The 21,755-nt window shown below is 39.7% G+C and overlaps 2 protein-coding genes across 2 annotated transcripts; both read left to right on the plus strand.

Annotated features, from left to right (window-relative positions):
* The first annotated feature begins 11,396 nt into the window (after positions 1 to 11,396).
* Positions 11,397 to 12,350, plus strand: LOC140953853 (histamine H2 receptor-like). Its single transcript, XM_073403230.1, has one exon. It carries the CDS (start codon positions 11,397 to 11,399, stop codon positions 12,348 to 12,350), a length of 954 nt encoding a protein of 317 aa, XP_073259331.1.
* A 5,567-nt stretch (positions 12,351 to 17,917) lies between these two features.
* On the plus strand, positions 17,918 to 19,024 carry LOC140922024 (melanocyte-stimulating hormone receptor-like). Its single transcript, XM_073372055.1, has one exon. It carries the CDS (start codon positions 17,978 to 17,980, stop codon positions 18,926 to 18,928), a length of 951 nt encoding a protein of 316 aa, XP_073228156.1. The 5' UTR covers positions 17,918 to 17,977; the 3' UTR covers positions 18,929 to 19,024.
* The last annotated feature ends 2,731 nt before the right edge of the window (positions 19,025 to 21,755 follow it).

The following is a 21,755-nucleotide window of genomic DNA, read 5'->3' on the forward strand; positions in this document are numbered from 1 at the left end:
TGTTGTCTTTATGCAAACTAGCGTGGTTTTGTAACCCAATCTAAACGACATAATTGGCTTCAGGATCTCGTTCTTATTTATAAGTGATAATGTAGTCAACTATCCCGCGGGCGATACCCATCAAATGCAAAAAAATAATTTGCGCATCTATCTTACTATCGTCATATGCAGAGAAATGTCACGTTTTATGGTTGGGTTAAAACTTATAAACACTACTTAATTTGTCCACTCCTTTACGGGCGCAGTTATAATAAAGACATGCGAAGGACATACATACGTTGCTTGGGTGCCATTCGGACAGTGAGGAAAGCCAGAAGCGCTTACTGAACTGAAAATGATAAACTTTTCTCTCTTTAGGAAAAACGAATCTGAACTCGATGGCATGGGAAATATGGAGTCTCCTAAAACAATTGAAATAATCAACTGCATCCTCAATGCTCCACTGATTTTTATGTCCACCATTGGCAACGCTTTGGTGTTGACTGCCATATTGAGAACTTTTTCGCTCCGTTCAGCACCGTCCATAGTCTTCTTGTGTAGTCTCGCAGTGTCAGACCTTCTTGTCGGACTTGTAGCTCAACCAGTTTACATTTCCAATGCGCTTATCTACTCAGATAGCAGCTTCGCTTTGAAACAAGCACAAGAAGGCATGTTTGTTCTAGCCTGTGGTGTTTCTCTCTTCACCATGACAGCCATCAGCGTGGATCGGTTTTTAGCTCTTCGTTACCATATGCGTTATTCCGACGTGATGACAGTGAAACGTGCATTATTTACTATAGCAGGCATCTGGTTGGTAATTGTTATTTTGTCATGTCTCAGGATAATTTGGAAAAGAACTCTTCTTTTCCTAGCCATAGTTGTCGGCGGCATTGCTATTTGCTTCTTTATTTCAACCTTTTCGTACATCAGAATTTACCAAATTGTACGGCATCACAAGTTGGCTATTCGATCACAACAACAGGCCATACAGAGGCTGAGTAATGATGCGACGAATGTTAAACAGTCTACAAAGAGTGCCATCAGTACCCTCATTTATTTCATTTGTATGATTTTTTGTTATTTGCCGATATTGGTGGTTACTATCATTTTGGCTTTTGGACAGCGTCTGGATAGTGGATTGCATATTGCAGACACAATAGCGTTTTTGAACTCGTCCATAAATCCCTTTTTGTACTGCTGGCGTGCTCAAGAAATTCGCGCGGCAGTTTGGAAGACAATTCGTCAATTCTTTTGTAAGCGAGCAAGACAAACTTAGTCTTTCCCCACTTGCGGAGAAAAATTCGAACTTTCGTTTCGTTAAATACTGTAAAAATGGCGTAACGCAGACGTAGTGCTGAATACTACTAGTAGGTTTTAATCGAATGGTCACTTCGTAGATTTTCTTTCACAAACTCAAAATTTTTGATCCAATTTCCTATCTTCATACAGTTGTCACATAATTGACTCGGGGGGTGAAGGCGCTAAAACTCTTTACGCTTTCCCAGCTGACTGTCACAGTTTAATAGCTTTCCCTAAATAAAGACTCACTTCTCTGGTATGTATTGTATTGAAGTTCTTAAGTAGACAACTTTCAGGAACCCAGAGATGAATTTGCAAAAACGGAAACTGAAAATATTAGGAAGTTCTTTGACATTCACTTAACTTTACAGATGTCTTCAGTGGCTGTAGATGAAGATATATAATTAAGAATAAAAAGGATTGTAACATAAAAAATTAAGCTATCTTTCAAATGTGGGTATTAGCTTTTAGGACTCAGAATAATCATTTCTTATAGAAGTTTAATAGGCCATTTGCACGATGGCGTCATTTTACTACTAGGACCAGAATCCTTCAGGGTATTGCTTTCTTGTTCAAATTATAAAAACCTCACTGGGACTAGCAAATTTAAAATATGAAAAACGAAATGAATTCTGGTCTTGGTAGTAAAAATACGCCATCGTGCTCTACTGTGAAAGGTAGGAGTCATTTCATAAGTAGGTTGAGTATGATCGTCCGGGTGAACGTAGTCCCGAATAGGACTGTTGTTGACAGTGACTGACGTTTTGACATAACCTGTGCGGTAGTTATCTTCAGAATCAAAGTTGCATCACGTCAGTTGATGGTATTAAAATCTGGTTATTGATCTGTTCGGTCAATTAAGTCGCGATGTTATTGGTCGTCTGTCAGTTAAGCCGTGATGTTATTGGCTATGAAGACTCGTGGTGTCATTGGTGCGTTTCGATCCATGTCACAGTTAAAGAGTCCTTTATTGTTAGTCCAATTGTCGGACGTTATCCGGTCTTTCTCTCATAGCTAATTTTGCTTGAGTCCGTCCATAAGCCTTTTGTACTGTGCCGGTAACTATTGACTACGATTCAGTGGCGTTTGTTCTAAGTTATAAATGTTCCAATTGTATGATGCGTGACCGATATTATTTATTTTAAGGTCTTATAGCTCTTCGAAGTTTGGACGGATTTCACGGGAAGAAAACTATATTATAATAGCATTCTTTTAACTTGGTGCGTGGTTTATTTGGAACTGTGAGAAGGAAAAGTGTGGGTGAAAACTAGAACATCGTTTGAAGAAGAAAACAAAAGTTAACAATGGGAAAAACAAAGGATTTAAAGAGGAATTCAAAATCGCAACATTATAACAGTGTAACATAAACTGAAGCGGATTACAGTACTTATGGTGAAGGATTGCTAATTTCACAAGCCACTCATTTTAAACAACAACAAACTTTCATTGAATGTATGAGGCTTAATCTACAGTCGACTCGCGCGATAACTCGAACCTCGCGCTAATTCGATCGAACCAAAATCGATTTCCCTAGGGTTTCCTTCATACATTTACTGTAATTTCACCGTCGATGACTCGAACCTCCCGCTAACTCGAAGTAGTTTTTGTGACCCCTCAGATTGTTTCCATATTATTTTACCTTCGATAACTCGAGCCATGTTTTGAGCGCTTATTATAACAGGTAAAAAAAAAAGTGCACTGGTGTCCGAAACATTGAGAAGACAAGAATGTTAAACATTTGCAAATGTGACGAAAAAAGTAACAAAGTTAGCATATTCTACTCAGTTATTCTTTGCTTGAGCGTGCTTATACCTTTGGGCCAATCTGGTCTTGACACTTCTCTAGTCCTGTCCTTTTCATTTAAAACGCCCGCTTCAGATTGTTTTTGTCGACACTGGCGTCTAAATGGACGTTCTTTGAGTGTTTGCTAAATGCTAGTCTGAATACTACTCCAGCCGATAATGTTAACTAACATGTATGAAAAGTGCTTTAAACACATTTATATATTACATTTGCATGATATTTTGCTATTTACCATTTCTAATAGTTGCATATTTATCTACCACTTCGATAGACTGGGACGCAAAGTGGTGTTTAGCGGACACTGTGGTGTTCTTGCACTCGTCAATGAATCCGTTTTTGGTCTGTTGGCGTAATCGTCAAATCCGAAGGTCGGCGTCAAAAAGATAATGCAGAAGACGATGGTAAATAAACGGAGGGAGCTGACTCGGTAGTGTGGTCTCGCATAAAAGTTAATTATGAAGAATTTCCTCCCATGTAAGGGTAAGGGTATCTAAGACAGTGTTGGAATGTGGATTCCATGCCGTGGATTCCGGATTCCGGGAACTCGGGATTCCAGGCTTTGTAACTAAAGTGGAACTTGGATTTTCCAATCGTTAGGAGGATTCCGGATTCCACAAGCAAAAATTTCTGGATTCGATCCGGATTCTACAAGCAAAAATTTCCAGGATCCTCACCATTTAAATTAGATGTCAGGTAACGACTTAGAATACTTAGCTCTCAGGTTGTAAGTTTATAAACGACAACCACAGTCTAATTTCATTGTAGTAATACAAAACATGTCATTACATATCCACGTTGTAGGTCAGGCCAGTTCTTTTCCACCAATTTGAGTATACCTATACCTGTATAGTTAGCGAAATGGATTGGACCCAGCATAAGAGAAGCGATCTAGGGGTAGGGAATGGGGAGAAACAATAGATTTTGTTTTACTTTAAAGGTGGAAATGATTTCTTCAGACTGCTTTTTTGGCGAAAATGGGTGGAAATAAATATATTTATATCTTAATAATTTACTGGGAAACTTTTGTTTTGCTTTTGCACCACGCCTTAAGAACACTACAGGCACCATCACTAACCTGAGTCTATTTAGTTTTCATTATTTTTTGTTTTTTTGTTTTGTCTGCATACTTTAGAAAAGACAATCAGTTCAGTGACCACACAAGTAGTTCATAATGACCACAACAGTAGTTCAGCGATAGTAGACTAAACAAACGGGGAAATAGGATAAAATACATTAGATTTTTTTCACTATGAATGTAGCATCAACTAAGTGGTGAATACTCATTTAGCGATGACACAAAAATTATATTGAGAATTAGCTACGGCAGAATGTTAGTTAGTTCTAGCGAGCTCACTATAGTTAACAGGAACATAGACTGATGGCAATTTAAAAGCTAAATAGTCTGCTCAGAAGGTCTGTCATTCTCATCAGCGGCGCAGTGAAATTAGACCTGTTAGGGAGCTTTAGCATTGACGACAGCGACGGCAGCGAAAAAGTCACTTTTAAAATGAATTCGCGTTTTCAAACTTTGTCGCGTTTATTCCGATTCGCCGAAAATGCCAAATGTAGGCGAATTTTCCTGGAGTTGATTTCTTGAGGGCCGCACTTAAGTTAAGAAAGAGAAAGAAAAATTCGTTGTCGCTTGTTTACGTCCTAAATAAAACGTGAAATTAGGCATTTTCACGCAGTAGTCGTAAACAGTGACGGCAAAGAAATGACAAAAAAAGCGTGATGCACGTGCAAAGATGTTGTTTTGCTTCAAAAACCTTTTTTTTCTTACATTCTCGTTACCTTCGTCGTCGTCGTTGCTAGAGGTCCCTATTTACAATCGGCTCCTGCCTGGACTCATGCGATGAATGTTTTATGCACTGTTTAAATAATTGCGCGTCAATAAATGACATTTATTACCAAGGGGAATAAATTATTTTATGCAGCCTGCGCGGCGTTTTTCAGTATCCCGGATGGGTACATCCGGGACTTACAATGGTAGATACTTAAACATCCGAACATGTGATTTCAGGCCTCTTTCAGTTCAGCTTCGGTGCAGGGCAAACATTTTTCTTCTCTGAAGACTGAAGAACATTTAGAAAGAAAACCCCCTTTATCCCAGTTCAGAAGGACCTTGAAAGGAGGAGCAGATTTCAACGATCAGTTAAGTAGGCTCTGTTTACTTGTTTTTAGCGCAGTTAATCGCTATCACAAATCCTGTTGTTCGAGTCACATGGCGGCTGGTGAACCAGAAACCGCGTGTGCTTATTCATTTTGCTGGTGCTTAGATCGCCGGACTGGCGATCCAAAAATCTCTTGGAAGGCTTCACTTAGAATGTGTTCAGCCTGTTTGGTAGTATTTCTCGTGATGGGGCGGCTTAGAGTGGATAAAAGAAACCAGTACGATCTCGGAAACATTCGCAGCACCGCCCCCCATTTTACTGACCTTGAGCTGAAATCAGGCGATTTTATACGGGATAATGAAAGCTACCCTGAGTTAATCTCACTCTCTGCGGTCGCTTTACCTAAGCTAGTACTTAAAGACCGGGAATTGCGAATTTGAAGTTGTACGGAGCCACGTCATGTCTTAGACGGATAAGAAAAAGAATCTTTCAGCATAAACAACATGGCCGATCCCAATAGTCCTAAGTCCCCTTAGGGAAACATTCCACGGGCGGCTCGTCGGTAGATACAGTCGTGAGAGTTGGCAGAATCAGGGTTAACCGGTAGCCAACGACTAGTGTTAAACGCCCTCGTTGGAATACTTTACATCGCCATGGGAAAATAGGCCCTTCACCGAAGCAATTGGGTAGCCATTTTGAGAGCACTTTCCGAAGTGAAAGAGTTTCTTTTGTTTTGTAGTTTTGTTAATATATATGCTAAGTCAGGGAGTTATGTTGCTCACTGATACAGCTATTTTTGTCAGCCACGATGCAATAAGTTATATTACTTGGTTTGCCCCAGTTCGGTTATTTTGAGTGGCCATACTATCACCACTCTGGTTGTGTATTAGAGGGATGTACAGTTCTGGCGTTTGTCAGCATGGGTCATGATACTTATTCGGCGGGAGTGTTATTGCTCTGTGCCATTCATGTACCATTTTGTGCTGTTGCATCCTTTTGTTTGCCTATAACTACCTTGTGGTGTTATAGTACAGTTATTTGTGCCAGATAGTTTGATACTGTCATCTTCTCTGGTTTTTATTTTATTTATTGTTTAACTGAGGGCTCCAATAAGTGGCTGTTTCTTCTTTTGTCTCACGGGTGGCCAGTGAGGGCTTTGAAGCTCTTAGTAGAGCTTTACTTTTGGTTGTAATTCTAGACAACCAGATTAATGTTGGAGTTTTTGTAGTTACCAGAATGCCACCCAAGAGAGGACAAAACTACACAGAGAGAGTTAACAAACGACGTCGTGTCGCTGACAGTAGTGCCACTACAGACGCGGTGGTGCAGCCGCATCCATCACGGCTTCAGCCAGTCCAGTTGCAGGAACCTTCAAATGCTGCCCGGGCAACCCCACAGCTAACCCTTTCGGCAGAAGTATTGGCAACGCTGTCAAATTCCATTTTAGCAGCAGTATCAGAAGCACTGTTGACTGTGGCACAGCCCCGGCAACCTGCAGCAACGGCAGCAGCAACAGCATTCCCAGTCGCCCATCCTTCAACATCTGCAGCAGCAGCAGAAGTCCCGGAGGTGCAGTTTGTTCCGGATCTCATTGCTATTTTAAGTGCAGAGGTGGTGAACAGAGGTTCAAGCGTTGTAGAAGCAAACCCCACCACTCCCAATGCTGACCAGTCGGTCCTCAACACCGTCAACAATACAGTGCAGCAAGTGACAAGCTCCTTACTACCTGGTGCAGCACCTCAAAGTAAGAACACTTTTTTGTCAACTGCAGTGCCACTAATCCATCGTGTACCCGATAAGGTCAACAAACAAATATGGTCTAACGAGTATGTGGACTTTGCACTACTGTTGAATAATAGCTTTACTCACTCAGATGATCATTATACCTTCAGGGTAGAGAAAGGTGATGGCGGCAAGCCAGCTTTAGTTTTAGCACCTAATCCTAAGCGGCAGACTGTTCAATCAATTGAGCAGTGGGTCTCGGCCTTTCAGGTGTTTGTCGCCATCTATTCAGAAAAAGCCCCTTACGACACCCCGGCCCTCATGAAGTATGGGTCTGTCATTCGAGAGTTAGCCTCTCAGGGAGCCAATTGGAGGTTCTATGATGAGAATTTTCGTAGTATTAGGCAGACAGGGGGGGCCCCTTGGGACCAAATTCACTCTGAGCTATGGCTTAGGTCTCATTCCTTTCGCCCCAAACTTAGTACCCAGCCGGGAAAAAGTAAACAACAGGGATCATTTATCCCAAAGGGATTTTGTTGGAAGTTTCACAGGGGGATTACATGTCCAGGATGCTCTTACAAGCACCAGTGTTTCCGGTGTGGAAACGGCCACCCAATTTCCAAATGCCAACAAGCCGCCAAACAGCCAGCTGGAAATGCGGGGCCCAAAACAACATCTTTTACCAGCCAGGGCACTCTCAACCGCACCCCTTCAATCCGAAGCACTCCCAACTCCGGTCAAAGCTAAGAGTTTAGCAAAATATTTATCAGGTTACCCAGAAAAGTTGTGTAATTATTTGTTAGGGGGCTTTTTACATGGTTTCCGTTTACATTATTATGGCCCCTTAGAGAGCAGTTTTTCTAATAATCTTGTGTCAGCATCTGAGCACCCAGATCGGGTTGATCAAAAGTTAACTAAAGAGATCCAAGAAGGTCGTATAGTGGGACCTTTTTCAGAGCCCCCACTGCCTAACCTTCGAATATCTCCCTTGGGGGTCATCCCCAAGAAAGTGCAAGGTGAATTTAGGATGATTCACCATCTTTCCTATCCCTCTGGTGCATCAGTTAATGATTTTATTCCGCAAGAGTTTTGTTCAGTACACTATGCTAAGGTCGATGATGCAATTCGGTTTATCAAACATTTAGGCAGAGGTTGTACTCTTGCTAAGACAGATGTTCGGAGTACTTTCCGCATTATCCCAATACACCCTTTAGACTATCACTTACTGGGAATGCAATGGGAAGGGAACTATTATGTCGACCGCTGCCTCCCCATGGGTTGTGCTAGTTCCTGCAAGACCTTTGAGGCCCTTAGTACCGCAATGGAGTGGGTAGCTCGCAACAAATTAGCGATACCCAACATCGTACATATTTTGGATGACTTTTTGATTCTTGAAAAATCCCACGAAGCTTGTGATGCTAGCCTTCAAAGGTTTTTGCATTTTTGTGAGGACATTGGTGTTCCCATGGCTCCCGATAAAACGGAAGGCCCTAGTCCGGTATTAACTTTTGCAGGCATTGAATTAGATTGTTTAGAGATGGAGGCCAGGCTTCCGAAAGAAAAAGTTGACAAAACCCTAAACGCAATTCGCTGTCTTCTACCCAGGAAAAGAGTACAACTGAAGGAGCTCCAATCCCTTGTAGGTCTCCTGAATTTTGCCTGCTCGGTAATTACTTCGGGTCGAGTTTTTATTAGGCGCCTAATAAATCTCACTGTTGGGGTCAAGCGTGCTCACCACAGAATTCGGTTAACTTTGGAAACGAAAAAGGATTTAAGAATCTGGGAAACTTTCTTAGAATCCTTCAATGGAAAGTATTTTTTCTTAGAAGAAGCCTGGTCAACCTCTCATAACTTGCAATTTTTCACTGATTCTGCACAGTCTAGTGGGTATGGAATTGTTTTTGGCAGGCATTGGGCTTACGGTACATGGCCAGACGCATGGAAGGCACAGAATATTTGTTTTCTTGAATTTTTTCCTATTGTCGTAGCCCTCAGTACATGGTCTAGTGACCTGAGAAACAAGAGGGTGCTCTTTTTTACCGACAATGAGAGTGTAGTACATGTTATCAATAAGCAAACAACGAAGGACACTAAGATGCTAGCATTGTTGCGTACAATGGTTCTGATTTGCTTGAGAAACAATATCTTCTTTAGGGCGCGTCATATTCAAGGAGTTAAGAATGTGTTGGCTGATAGTTTATCTCGCTTACAGGTCGACAAATTCCGCACAGTGTCGCAGGGCATGGACCCAACACCAACCCCGCTGCCATCATACCTTCTACCAGAGAACTGGGAGATAGGCTAGCCAAGCCATTAGAAGTTAGTCTGGGTACAACATCTTTAACCGTGTACCGTCGCCCCTGGCAGATGTTGCAAAAATTTATTAGGGATCGCCTAGGGCTCCAAATTCAGCTGTTTCCCCTTTCAGCACATACTTTAGCCCTGTTTATTGCCTTTATTAGCTGAGAAAAACTATGCAGCCTCCACCGTCTCTAGTTACATTTCTGCACTAAGTTTCCCCCATCGTTTAGCTTCTGTGCCTGATCCCACTAAGTCGGAAATGATCAAACCTGCATTGCGGGGTTACAGTAAAATGAACCCTTCGAGAGACACTCGGTTGCCCATTTCATTACCCATACTCGAAAATATCATTTTGGCCTGCGAACACACAAAATCATCTCTGTATAGCAAAAATTAACTCAGGCAATGTATGCTCTTGCCTTCTTTGCTGCCCTTAGAGCTGGTGAACTAACTTATCGGGGCAATCTACCTGGTCAAAATATTATTAGTTTCGGTCAAATTGCCTTTATGGAAACCAGGGAGGGCACTGTCACAGCACTAAAGCTAACGTTAAGGAACTACAAGCATAGCGACTCCTCGAGCCCAGTAGATATTTTCATTTACCGAGAGAGACCAGTTTGCCCGGTCCATCTCCTGTCAGAGTATATAAATATTCGGGGACAATTTCCGGGGCCTCTTTTCTGCTGGCCAGATGCCTCTCCAATAACTCGATCCTTCTTTGTGACAGCATTAAAGGAAGACCTGCAATTTTGTGACTTGGATATTTCACACTATAAGACTCATAGCTTTAGGATCGGTGCTGCTTCCTGGGCAGCAGCAAAGGGTATGTCAGATACACAGATAAGGGATTTTGGACGCTGGAAATCTAATGCATTTTTGCGATATATTCGAACCTCCACAATGGGGTCTCAGTCAGCCTTCCAAGCGTAACTTAGTGCCGTTTGCCCATGCTTACAGTGGTATACTAGTATAGACATAGTAAACTTCCCCAAACATGATGCAGATCTGTTGTGCAGGGGCCAATTGTATCTGTGTTATGTTTGTCTTAACATTGACAGTGAATACAGAGTATTATAGTCTGAGCCAAATCTTAGATTTACATATCTTACGTCTACTACATATAGTAGACACTCTTATATTGCTTTATCCAACCATGTGTACATGGGCCACTTGGTCACTGGGTTAAGCAAATGTAGTTCATTATTCTTGCAGAGCTCCACAGTGTATCGTCTTTGTTTAACTTGAAAGGATTAGGTAGGGCCGGCTTAGGAGCATTTGTGCAGGGGCCAACTGTTTCCTAAAATGGCAAATTTCCTTGAGCATAACTTGAATGTATAATTCATAAGCAGGTGTAATTTAGGTGCGGCGGCTGAGCAGGGGCCAGCAGTCTGACCTTGTATGATAGGTTTATTAGGTAGTCCCGGTTTTGGGAACATTTGTGCAAGGGCCAAATGTTTCCCTTCAGGGTCTGCTTCTCCCGCCTTTCAGCTATTCGAGGTTAATGAATTTATTTCAGTTCACAGTTTGTCATTTCACTCTAGGATTACCTGCTTGAGGGGCGGTTGTGCATGGGCCAACTGTTCCACAAGCATGACAATATTTTTCATTAGTATTAACATGTCGTTGGATACTAGGTTCCACTTTCTCATTCCCACCAGCGGGCACTAGGATTGTGTACTTGCAAGTTTAAGTGGTTTTACAGTATTTCTTGTTCAGGCACTGTGCATTGCTTGGGCTTCGGGTGGGGCGGCCCTGTCTCCAGGGGTCGATCAGGGCTTTGGCGTGTTTGCCCTCACCTTTGCTGGGATGAGGTTTTTATTTCCGGTTTTTGTGTAATTTGATTTGGTATTATCAATAAACGGCCACTTAACTGAGTGGCCAAATTACGGCAAATAATGGTGTCCGTTCAGTTCTCCCAGCAAACCGAGCTCACCCCTAGCAATGCACATTGTACAACACATGGTTTATTGGCAAGCGAGCAAGGGGCATAAAAGCGTATTTAGACAAAGTATGGCTAAATTAAGTTTTAATTAATGGAAAACAGAGTAAGGCTTTTTAAAGAGTCAAACAGGTGCCAGTTACACCACTAGGATAAATTATGAATAACGGCTGTAAAGTCACCGTGCCTTTTTTTAAAGGAAACTTGACGTGCATCAACAAAAGTTAAAAAAGAAATTTAAGATGCTAAACTACTCCTTTGTCAAAAAGAACGAAACAAAACCCGACAACATGGGAAATGTGGAGAACAGTTCTAACTTGGAAACAGTTGTCGTCATAAATTGCATCCTCAATGTTCCACTAATATTCACATCCATCACTGGTAATGCTTTGGTGTTGGTCGCGATCATGAGAACTCCTTCGCTTCGTTCGGTACCGTCTACAATCCTCCTATGCAGTCTCGCTATTACAGATTTTCTTGTTGGGCTAATTGTTCAACCTGTTTACATTGCCAATGAACTTCACCATTCAACTGGTGGGTCTCTTGCCAAAGTCAAAGAATTTATGTCTTTTTTCCTCTGTGGTGTTTCCCTCACAACAATAACAGCCATAAGCGTAGATCGACTTTTAGCTCTCCACTATCACATGGCGTATCCGAATTTAATGACAACAAAACGTGCATTATATGCCTCAGCAAGTCTCTGGTTTGTTTCCATACTTTTACTATGCCTTAAAGTTTGGAAATCAGAAGTTGTTTTTCTTATTGCAGGAGTGTATATCACAATTTGTTTAGTCATTTCGTCCGCTTCTTACATCAAAATTTATTTTATTGTTCGTCACCATCAGATCCAGATTCACGATCAGCAACAAGCTTTGAACAGTTTTAATATTGGTGTAAATATTCCCGATAGTAATAACATGATAATATCAAAGAAACATGCTTTAAAGACTTTTATATATTACATCTGCATGATATGTTGTTACTTACCTTATCTATCTTATTCATTGCTACGAACCACCTTAGTTATAGGCTACGACCGGAATTGGTCCTTTGTAGACACCGTTGTGTTCCTGAACTCGTCCGTAAATCCATTTTTGTACTGTTGGTGTAATCGTGAAATCCGAACGTCAGCTGTAAAGGTAATCCGAAAAATGATGTGTAAACAAACGGAGGTAGCTAGCGAGCTTGAAGGTTAAACTGTTATTTGTAATGAGACCTTCGCCATGCAAACTTCCTTGAACTTTGCCTAAACTTCGTTTCCGTGAAGATTTGTGTGCTGAGCGAGATACTGCATTTCCAAAAATTCGTCAAAACACAATTTCGTAGCGAAGCCTTTAATCAGTATACATTGCCGCTAATGATTTTTCGAAAGTTCTCTATCTGTTGAAATTTAGAAAATAATTAAGTACGCCTTCGCAATGACGACCGAGAGCGTGGTGATCGCTTTTTCGCTATTTATTACGACCCACTTGGATAACCGTTGATCAATGAACCGCAAAATGAGCGCTGCATTCATTTATATTTCAACAAGTCTTAGTTTGTTGTTTTACTAAGTTGGCGTTAATCGATTCCATTGAGACTGTTTAAAAGTTCCTCTTTCGCTAACTCAAAGAAAAATACTAAACAGTTATTTCCCCATTTTTTATTAGTTTTTTTTTAAATTAAGAATTACCCTTACTCGAAAATATCAAGAACAGTTCCAACGTGTATACTTTTAAAAGCATTTGTTTATTCATTTGTTTACATTTGTTTTTAAAGATTCTCAGCATTAATTAGTTTTTCCTTTTAAAAATGCGTAATATACAAGCGTAATAATTAAACCTTAATCATACTGGCGCATTACTCCTACTTACCGTTCATCAGAAATCAAACAACTGCTCGATTTTCTACTTATTAAGTAGCGAAAGGCACAAATTATTACCAGAAAAATTACCCGGTCTGTGTGTATATTAGTGCTATTATCAGAAAACAACGCCAATAAAGGTCTGTCACCAGCTGCCAAATTAGCTAAGCATAAAGTTCTGTCACCTGCCAAATTAGCTAAGCATGAGATCAAAGGTAAATGTTGAATAACCATAAAGATAGTCAGTCTTCTAATAACTTACGCTGAAACTAGCGGCACTTTTTTTGAGCTTTGTAGAGCTTATTCCTTTTTCAACTGCCAAAACTCAAAAACTATCACTGTCTCATTTTTTATACATCTCCCTCATGGGAAGTTTTTAAGTTCGATAAGAGGTAGAGGAGCGGAATCCAAACTTTAATTGTTGAACTGTGTTTAAAAAATCATAAAACAAATACAACTTCAGCCTTCCTTGTAGTTACACAATATTACTGATCCTTTTCCACAAGAACATACACCGTCTTAGCATCATCATAGTGCGGGATAATCGTAGAGAGTCCGAATTTTAACAACAAAGTTTATCTATATTTACCATTAGAGGAAGGGAGACCGACCCCAAAATCTTTGTCTTGATAGACCTGAACCCGCCACGTGTCTGATCTAAATAATTATAACTTGCATTCATGTTCACAAACAAGTACGTTGCCAAGTATCCGGTCACTTCAGTTTACCATTGCAGTAACTCTCCTGTCTTGATCGCAAGAGTTCTGAAATTTGGCCCAGAGACAATCTATTTAGTCCTTAACATGATGAAAGACAGTTTAATTTTTATACCTTTGTTTCTATCGCCAAATTAATATTTTTCCAGACCTCCTATGTTGCCCATTATCCAGCCACAACAATAACAACGTAATTATACATAAATTTCGACAGGCAAGCGGCTTTTAATCTTCTGTTGCACTTGCAAAATTAAAGTAGTCTGGCTTTCGATTCCAAAAATATAAATCGACCTGGGAACCAAGGATCGTGAAACAAAACATAACAAATGACTGGAATATGTTGGGGAAAACTACGCGAGCGGCTAATTTGCGAATCGGTTTTTCTTTTTCTTTCTCTTTTTTTTCATTTTTGTAAACAAAAAAATGGAGAAGGGCTCTTCCGACGGTCAAAGTAACTCCCCCATTTAGTCTGACGTGCAGTGTTGATTTTCTTCAAGCACAGTCTCCACATTTGGGCTGCCGTTTTCTAGCACTAATTCCGCCTTCTTTCACATCTCTCAATCCCTTTGAGAAATTTTTCAGACCGTTGCAACCCCGGCCCATTTGTATGAGAATTCCCGGTTCAACTTCGCGCTTCCGGTTATATATAGAAAATGCAGTCATGCGAAACAAGCCGTGTTTACCAAATCAATTCGCCTCGGAATGAGTGAAGAAATTTTCCATGTGAAGCTGAGTAGAATTACATTATTCAGATTATATTATATAACCTAAGCTTTAATTATTGTTATAGATATGAAATAAATCTTTACGGATAATGTACGCAGCTAATTCATCGATTTTGTACAGCAAAGAAAACAACTAGCCGGATACTGTGCACCTGACATCAATACTTAGTGAATGTTTCTGCACTCCGTTATTCCAAACAGATTGAATTTCAAGAAGAATTAATGAATTTCCTGACAACCTGACTTCTTTAAGTATCTTCACTTTGAATATAAAACAGTTTCTTTGAAAATATCACATAATTACCAACCCGTATTTGAACACCATTTAGTTTTACTGCGCAGTATTAAAACAGCGTAAATATTAGCCATGAAAAGTTTACTCACCTGAACAGAACGGCGCCTTGTCCGACTGTCTGTCAAGCTGTAAATCCGTCAAAACTTGCATTTTAAAGCTGAAATCTTCAGCTTCCATTCGAAATACTTTGTTTACCGAAAACTAAAAAGGGCGCTGCAAAAATTTAGTTTTTGTTTCAAACGGCCGGATACTGGACCGGCAGGATACTGGGCAACGTACTGTACTTCCTGGAAGAAGGAAAAGGTATGAACACCCAATAAGTCGTGCTGGTTGGTAAATTTGTAGCGCTTGCAGTGGCTGATTTTGCCGTCTAGTTTCCGTCTGTAAGTAGTTAAGACGTATCCGTAAAAATACCAGTTTTCCAGTAATGTAATGTATTATCAGTGAGTTCTGTTTAGGTCTAAATGAGATCAGAAACATTTGTTTTGAAACTATCGAGCCAGTTTCACCTGCAATTCAGTCAGAAACAAGTCGAAAGGTTAAAGCACTCGTGTGCCTAGTCTGCGTAACTGGCGAGGCTAGCGGGCGAGTGCTGCTGTGTTAGAGTTAGAGTTAGGAGCCGCGTGAAAGATGCGCTTTATCATTCAAGCTTGCATTGTCATGCAGACCCTTCCAGTTGTAAGGAAAAAATTTCCAAGAAACAAGTTCTAAGCTTACTTATAACTTCTTGTTTCACCATTCAACGTTCCTTTTCTTCTTTCCATCAAAGTAATAAGTCCCGTAGTAAATTCTTGCATTTTGGTACACTCCAAAATTCTACTTGACATGCAATATTTCACTGGTTTTACTGGCGTGGCTTCAACATTTGTTTTCGCCATTTTTTCTCGCAGACTCGCGCTTGGGGGCCGTAATTGATATACACCAATCAGATGTGATAGTAATCGTGCCGACTGTTCCAGAACTTTCGAAAGAGAAATGAATGAATGGTTTAAAGTACTAACTAACTTTAGCAGCGCTAAGATGTGGGTACTAAAGTTATCTATCTATCAAAAAGCCACAATCAGTCTCAAAATGGACGTCATTTTGTTTCATTGCGATACAAAAGTGTTAGAGATAGAGCAAACGCAATTGGACAGCATGAAAAATCTTGCTCAAGCGAACTGTTGTCATGGTAGTATCTTGAATTTTTTTTATTTTACATTTAAAACTGTTCTTGGTTCTCCTGGCGGTTATTTGAGTATCGTGCATTTTTGGCTGTATGAAATAAGTTAGAACACGCAAAACCTTCCGCTCATGAAGTAAACGGACGAGATAACGGATCTTTCCATTGTGTTCATGGCTAATGTTCAACGCGTCGCGCTACGTGAGCAGCAAGACAGGTGATTTTTGGCAAATAAGAAACTAAGACAATTTTAAAATGTCAGTATACTCAAAGATCCAAGATCAGTCACGGTATAAGCTGGCTGAGGCCTGTTATTGTCCGATTATAAGTTATGAAAAAAAGTCGCCATTGTGAAGAACGAACTTTACAACACATTCATTTGATATATTTACATCAGAGAATGTCGACTAAATAAATAAGCTAAACAATAAAAACCAGAAAGTAATGGGGAGTAGTCGGCTAAAATTAAAGCTGATATAGTAGTTTTGCCCTAATGAAGCCATTTTGGCCTTATGAACAGCATTTCGTATGACAGGAAGTCAAAGTTTTCCAACATCCCCTCAAGATGGGGAGTTGTTTGCTTATTTTGAAGTTGTTTTAATTGCAAAAGTCACGTAGACTTTTCTCAGTCGGCACGTAATTTTTATACGCGTTATAACAGTTCTTGCTTATGAAATGTTTATCCAAAGTTTCTTTAATCCACACGATAAAACTTCTACACTTTTTTCATCGCATTGTAGAGACAAATCTTCAATTTGAGATCACGTCATACAAGACCTATAATCATGGAGTTATATACTGAATCCAGAAAAAAGGGCTTTGTTTTTGTTGGCCAATGGAATTCTGATTACAATTTTGTGACAATTTGACGATTTCCCTATTGAAGTTTGGATGGACGAAGATGTAAAAAATCTGTTCGGAGAAGCAAATATTGCCTAGAATTTTCCATCACTTGAGGACGGCGACAAATTTCTAGATAACCCTACCATTCATGTACAATTTTCGAAGCCTATCTAATAAATTGCCTACGATTTTCTGAAGTTTAATTTTCGCATTTTATTCCCCAGGATAGGCTATTTTTCGTAGAATAAAAGGAAACCTAAAAATTTCGTATTCAAAAATGCGATGGAGAGAGGAATCAGGAAAATTCTTACTTTTGCAATACGTTAAATTGCATCTAAAATTTTTGGGAAAATAGTAATAAAGCCCTTGTAATTTCGAACAGATACTCATTTTGTAGTGCCTCTTAGAATGCATTTCTAGATATTTAAACGTGCTCTGGAGAGTCAATGTATTAGGAAGAAACCTTCGTTGGATGTTCCTTCTGTATGCCACCATACAAACTAAAAGGGGCCAAACGCCGCACCTCCGAACTCAACTAGTTGAGTTCGGCTCATTTGAAGGACGGTGCCACAAATTTGACTTCATGTTTAGGCGTATCACTAATGCACCATTTTTCTTTGTTTGACTATTACCGACGAAAATATCGTTAACCAGCGCCATTTTATACTGAAATAACCTGAACTGGTATGAATCCGAACACTAAATCACTAAATCACAGGTTGCTAAGAAGTCTTTCAGACAAACTTGGAGAGAAAAACTTGATCACAAAATTTTTGTTTCGTTGTCATGTTAATGTCTTTGTAACCTTTTTGTTTTGTTTCAGTCGTCTAATTTTCTTTACTGGCGTGCAATTAGCATAGAACAATGCCCAACTTCCATTCCCTAACCCGAAGTTTTGACTCAGTTTTCATCTTTTGTCTGTAATAACTTTCTGTTGTTTTTATGCAAACTAGCGTAGCTTTGTGACCCAATCAAAACGACATAATTGGCTTTAGGATCTCGTTCTTCAGTGATTAATGTACTTAACTATCCCCGTGGCATCCGGCGGGCGATACCCATCAAATGCAAAACTATAATTTGCGCATCTACCTTACTATCGTCATTATGCAGAGAAATGTCACGTTTTATTAGTTTGCCCACTCCTTTACAGGCGCAGTTATAATAAAGACATGCGTAGCACATACATACGTTGCCTGGGTGCCATTCAGACAGCAAGGAAAGCCAGTAACGCTTACTGTTATGAGTTACAAATTGGACTTAACTGAACTAAAAATGATAAACTTTTCTCTCTGGAAAAACGAATCAGAATTTGATGGCATGGGAAATATGGACTCTCCCAAAACAATTGAAATAATCAACTGTATCCTCAATGCTCCACTGATTTTCATATCCATCATTGGCAACGCTTTGGTGTTGACTGCCATATTGAGAACTTTTTCGCTCCGTTCAACACCGCCCATAGTCTTCTTGTGTAGTCTCGCAGTGTCAGACCTTCTTGTCGGACTTGTAGCTCAACCAGTTTACATTTCCAATGCGCTTATCTACTCAGATAGCAGCTTCGCTTTAAAACAAGCAACAGAGGTCATGTTTTTTCTAGCCTGTGGTGTTTCTCTCTTCACCATGACAGCCATCAGCGTGGATCGGTTTTTAGCTCTTCGTTACCATATGCGTTATTCGGGTCTGATGACGGTGAAACGTGCATTATTTACTATAGCAGGCATCTGGTTGGTGCTTGTTGTTTTGTCATGTCTCAGGATAATTTGGAAAAGAAGTCTTCTTTTCCTAGCCATAGTTGTCGGCGGCATTGCTATTTGCCTCTTTATTTCAACCTTTTCGTACATCAGAATTTACCAAATTGTACAGCATCACAAGTTGGCTATTCGATCACAACAACAGGCCATACAGAGGCTGAGTAATGATGCGACGAATGTTAAACAGTCTACAAAGAGTGCCATCAATACCCTCATTTATTTCATTTGTATGATCTTTTGTTATTTGCCAATATTGGTGGTTACTATCATTTTGGCTTTTGGACAGCCTCTGGATAGCCGATTGGACATTGCAGACACAATAGCGTTTATGAACTCGTCCATAAATCCATTTTTGTACTGCTGGCGTACTCAAGAAATTCGTTCGGCAGTTTTGAAGACAATCCGTCAATTCTTTCGTAAACGAGCAAGACAAACTTAGTCTTTCCCCACTAGCGGAGAAAAATTTAAACTTTGGTTTTGTTAAATACTGTAAAAATGGGGTGATGCAGACGTAGTGCTAAATACTAGGTTTTAATCGAATGGTCACATCTTAGATTTTCTTCCATTAACTAAAAATTTTAAACCATAATTTCCTATTTTCATAATTGTCATATTTTTCGGCACCTAAGTTTCGACATCTTTGTGAACTTTTTGGATTTTGAATGAGTTTCAGTTTGCGTTCCTAAAGATTAATTGATTAAACTTGTCCTTAAATGGAATAGAACGACTTAATTTACAACAACGTCAAAATTAAAGAAAAATACACCTGCCGGAGTGTATATGACAAGTGTGACAAAAAAGAAGTCCTCACAATGTCCACAAGACGTTCAATTCATGCTTGTACGTGAATTATTGAGTCAATTGATCACGATATCCAAAGAGACTCACGAGTAATTTGCGTACTTTTAATTCCCGATTTGACCAGTCCTTCAAGATCTGAGCCCTCCCCTTATTCTAGTGAAAAAAGATAAATTAATAATTCTTTTCCACCAACCAAGTTACGCGGATTTTGCATCAGTGGTAATATCTCGCGTTTGTTTGTTTTGTTTTCCTCTGGCCCGTTTATTCGAGTATCTTTCATTTTTCTGGTAATAAATCATACCTCAAAACATAGAAAATGTAAAACCTTTTCTTTGGCAGTGGCAAAATAGACGAGGTACCAGATTTAACCTATGTTTTCATGGCTGGTTTTCAACATGCCTGCTACTTGAGCAGCTAGGCAGGTGATTTTCCACAGATAAGGAGGACACTTTAAAATATGTCAAAATCAATCCAACGGATGAAAATCAGTCATGGTAGAAGCTGAAGTCTGCCATTATCTTTTTGTTGGTTTTTTTTAAAGTCTTTATTTCTCTGGTACAAATTTTAAAAAGTCGCAGTATTATATTTACATAGATTTGTCGACTAAATGAAAGAATGTGAAAAAATTGTGAGAAAACATCTTTTATAATAACGCGGCAAAAAAAATAGTCAAAACTACGTATACAGCAATGGTGAAAGGTCATTTGATTTAAAGTAATAGTTTTGCACCAACAGACTCACACAAATAGATTTGGTAAATATACGTATGACAGGCAGTCAAAGGTTCCCGACACTTTCTGAAGATATCTAGAATTGGTTCTTTGTATTTGATGGGCCGAAATTGCGAGCATCACGTAGCTGTTTGTCAGTCTCAGAATGTTTATCTTTGTCGACGCGTTGGAAAAGATTTTTCCTATAAAATGTTTATCCGAAGTCTCTTTCATGCAAGGAATAAAAATTAGGCTCTATCAGTTATCGCATTATAGAGCCAAACACTCTTTACACTTGCAAGTGATCAGACAAGGAAGATCGAGTTAAAATCCTGAAAGGGCTGTTAGGCAAAGGTAATTCTGATTACATTTTGCTAGTCACAAGTAATATCGTTAAAAATCAGTATAATAAGCAGAACTATAAGGCATTTAGATTTAACTGTTAAGTCAGCATTTAATAGGTGAAAATTTTTCTTAGGCCTCCGTTTTGAAGCCGAACTTTTCATGAGCCGAACCCAATACATTGAATTAACTTCATGAAAAGTTCGGCGTCTAAATCAATAAGGAACGCCTGTTTCAATTTGGAACGGCTCAGCCGTTCTTTTCGCCTAGCCCGGCCGGGAATTTCGCCTTTGGAGCGACTTTGGAACGGCTTTGGTTCAGACGCCGAACTTTTCATGTAACGAACCTGACGCATAAATTATTACAACGCATTTTGCAAGCAGTTTGACAGAAATGAGCATTTTCCCCCTTTTGAACTTAGTTTCGGCTGCAATTCAGATCGGCGTCTGAATCAATTCAGCCGGTCTAAATAATTTGAGTCGGCCTTAATTCGAATTAGGTTCCGCTTATGAAAAGTTCGGCGTCTGAACCGGGCCTTACTGTTTTTTAATTTTGCCCTTTTTACTAATACTGATACTGATACTGACCTCTTACCACCCACTTAATGACACTAAGAAAATTTTAAACATCATTTCCTCGATTTCTGATGAACGTGACATGGTGTCAGACCAGATGGACCTTTATTTTTCAAATCAAAGAAAGGACCTCGTAGTGGTGAGTCTAATTTTGACGTGTGATCACAGCCTTACAGTGATGTTACACGAGACGATTCTCAACGACGATTCTTAGCGCAACACAGCATTGCATCATTGTTGCGATGTTGTTTCGAATCTTACACCATCACCTTAAAGGAGCTGTGTCACGAAATTCAGGCAAATTAGGAAATTACAAAATGCCTGTTAAATTAAGAGAAACATAAAAATAACCGCTCAAAACTTTAAAGGAAGGTTAAAATAACATAACAGAAACAACAGATACCACGGATGGGCAAAACTGAAGAAGATTGAAACGGATTGAAATTAGGGTTTTTGAAAACTGTTCAGCCGAACAGTTTTTCAAAGTTGATCCCTGCTGCTTGCAACTTCAAAAATAATGCTCAGGAGACATATTTGTTTGTTTCGGATCTCTGATTTTGTCATTTACATGTAATTTCTTTGCTTACTTTAAGTTCCATAGCGATTGAGGGCGAGTAATAGGCAAAATTGAACAAAATGAAGTAGACTGCCGTGATACAGCCCCTTCAAGCCTTTGAGTGAACGTGAGGTTTTGGTTGACCTTGTTTTGACAAAAACCTCTGTCGTTTTCTTATGGAAATTATGCCTAAAAAAATACTACTTATAGTGTAGCATAAGAACCACATGATTTACATAATAAACTTGAAGGGTTTGTATATATCAAACATGGTCAACTCCA

This window comes from Porites lutea, chromosome 12 (assembly GCF_958299795.1).
Source record: "Porites lutea chromosome 12, jaPorLute2.1, whole genome shotgun sequence".
NCBI lineage: Eukaryota > Metazoa > Cnidaria > Anthozoa > Scleractinia > Poritidae > Porites > Porites lutea.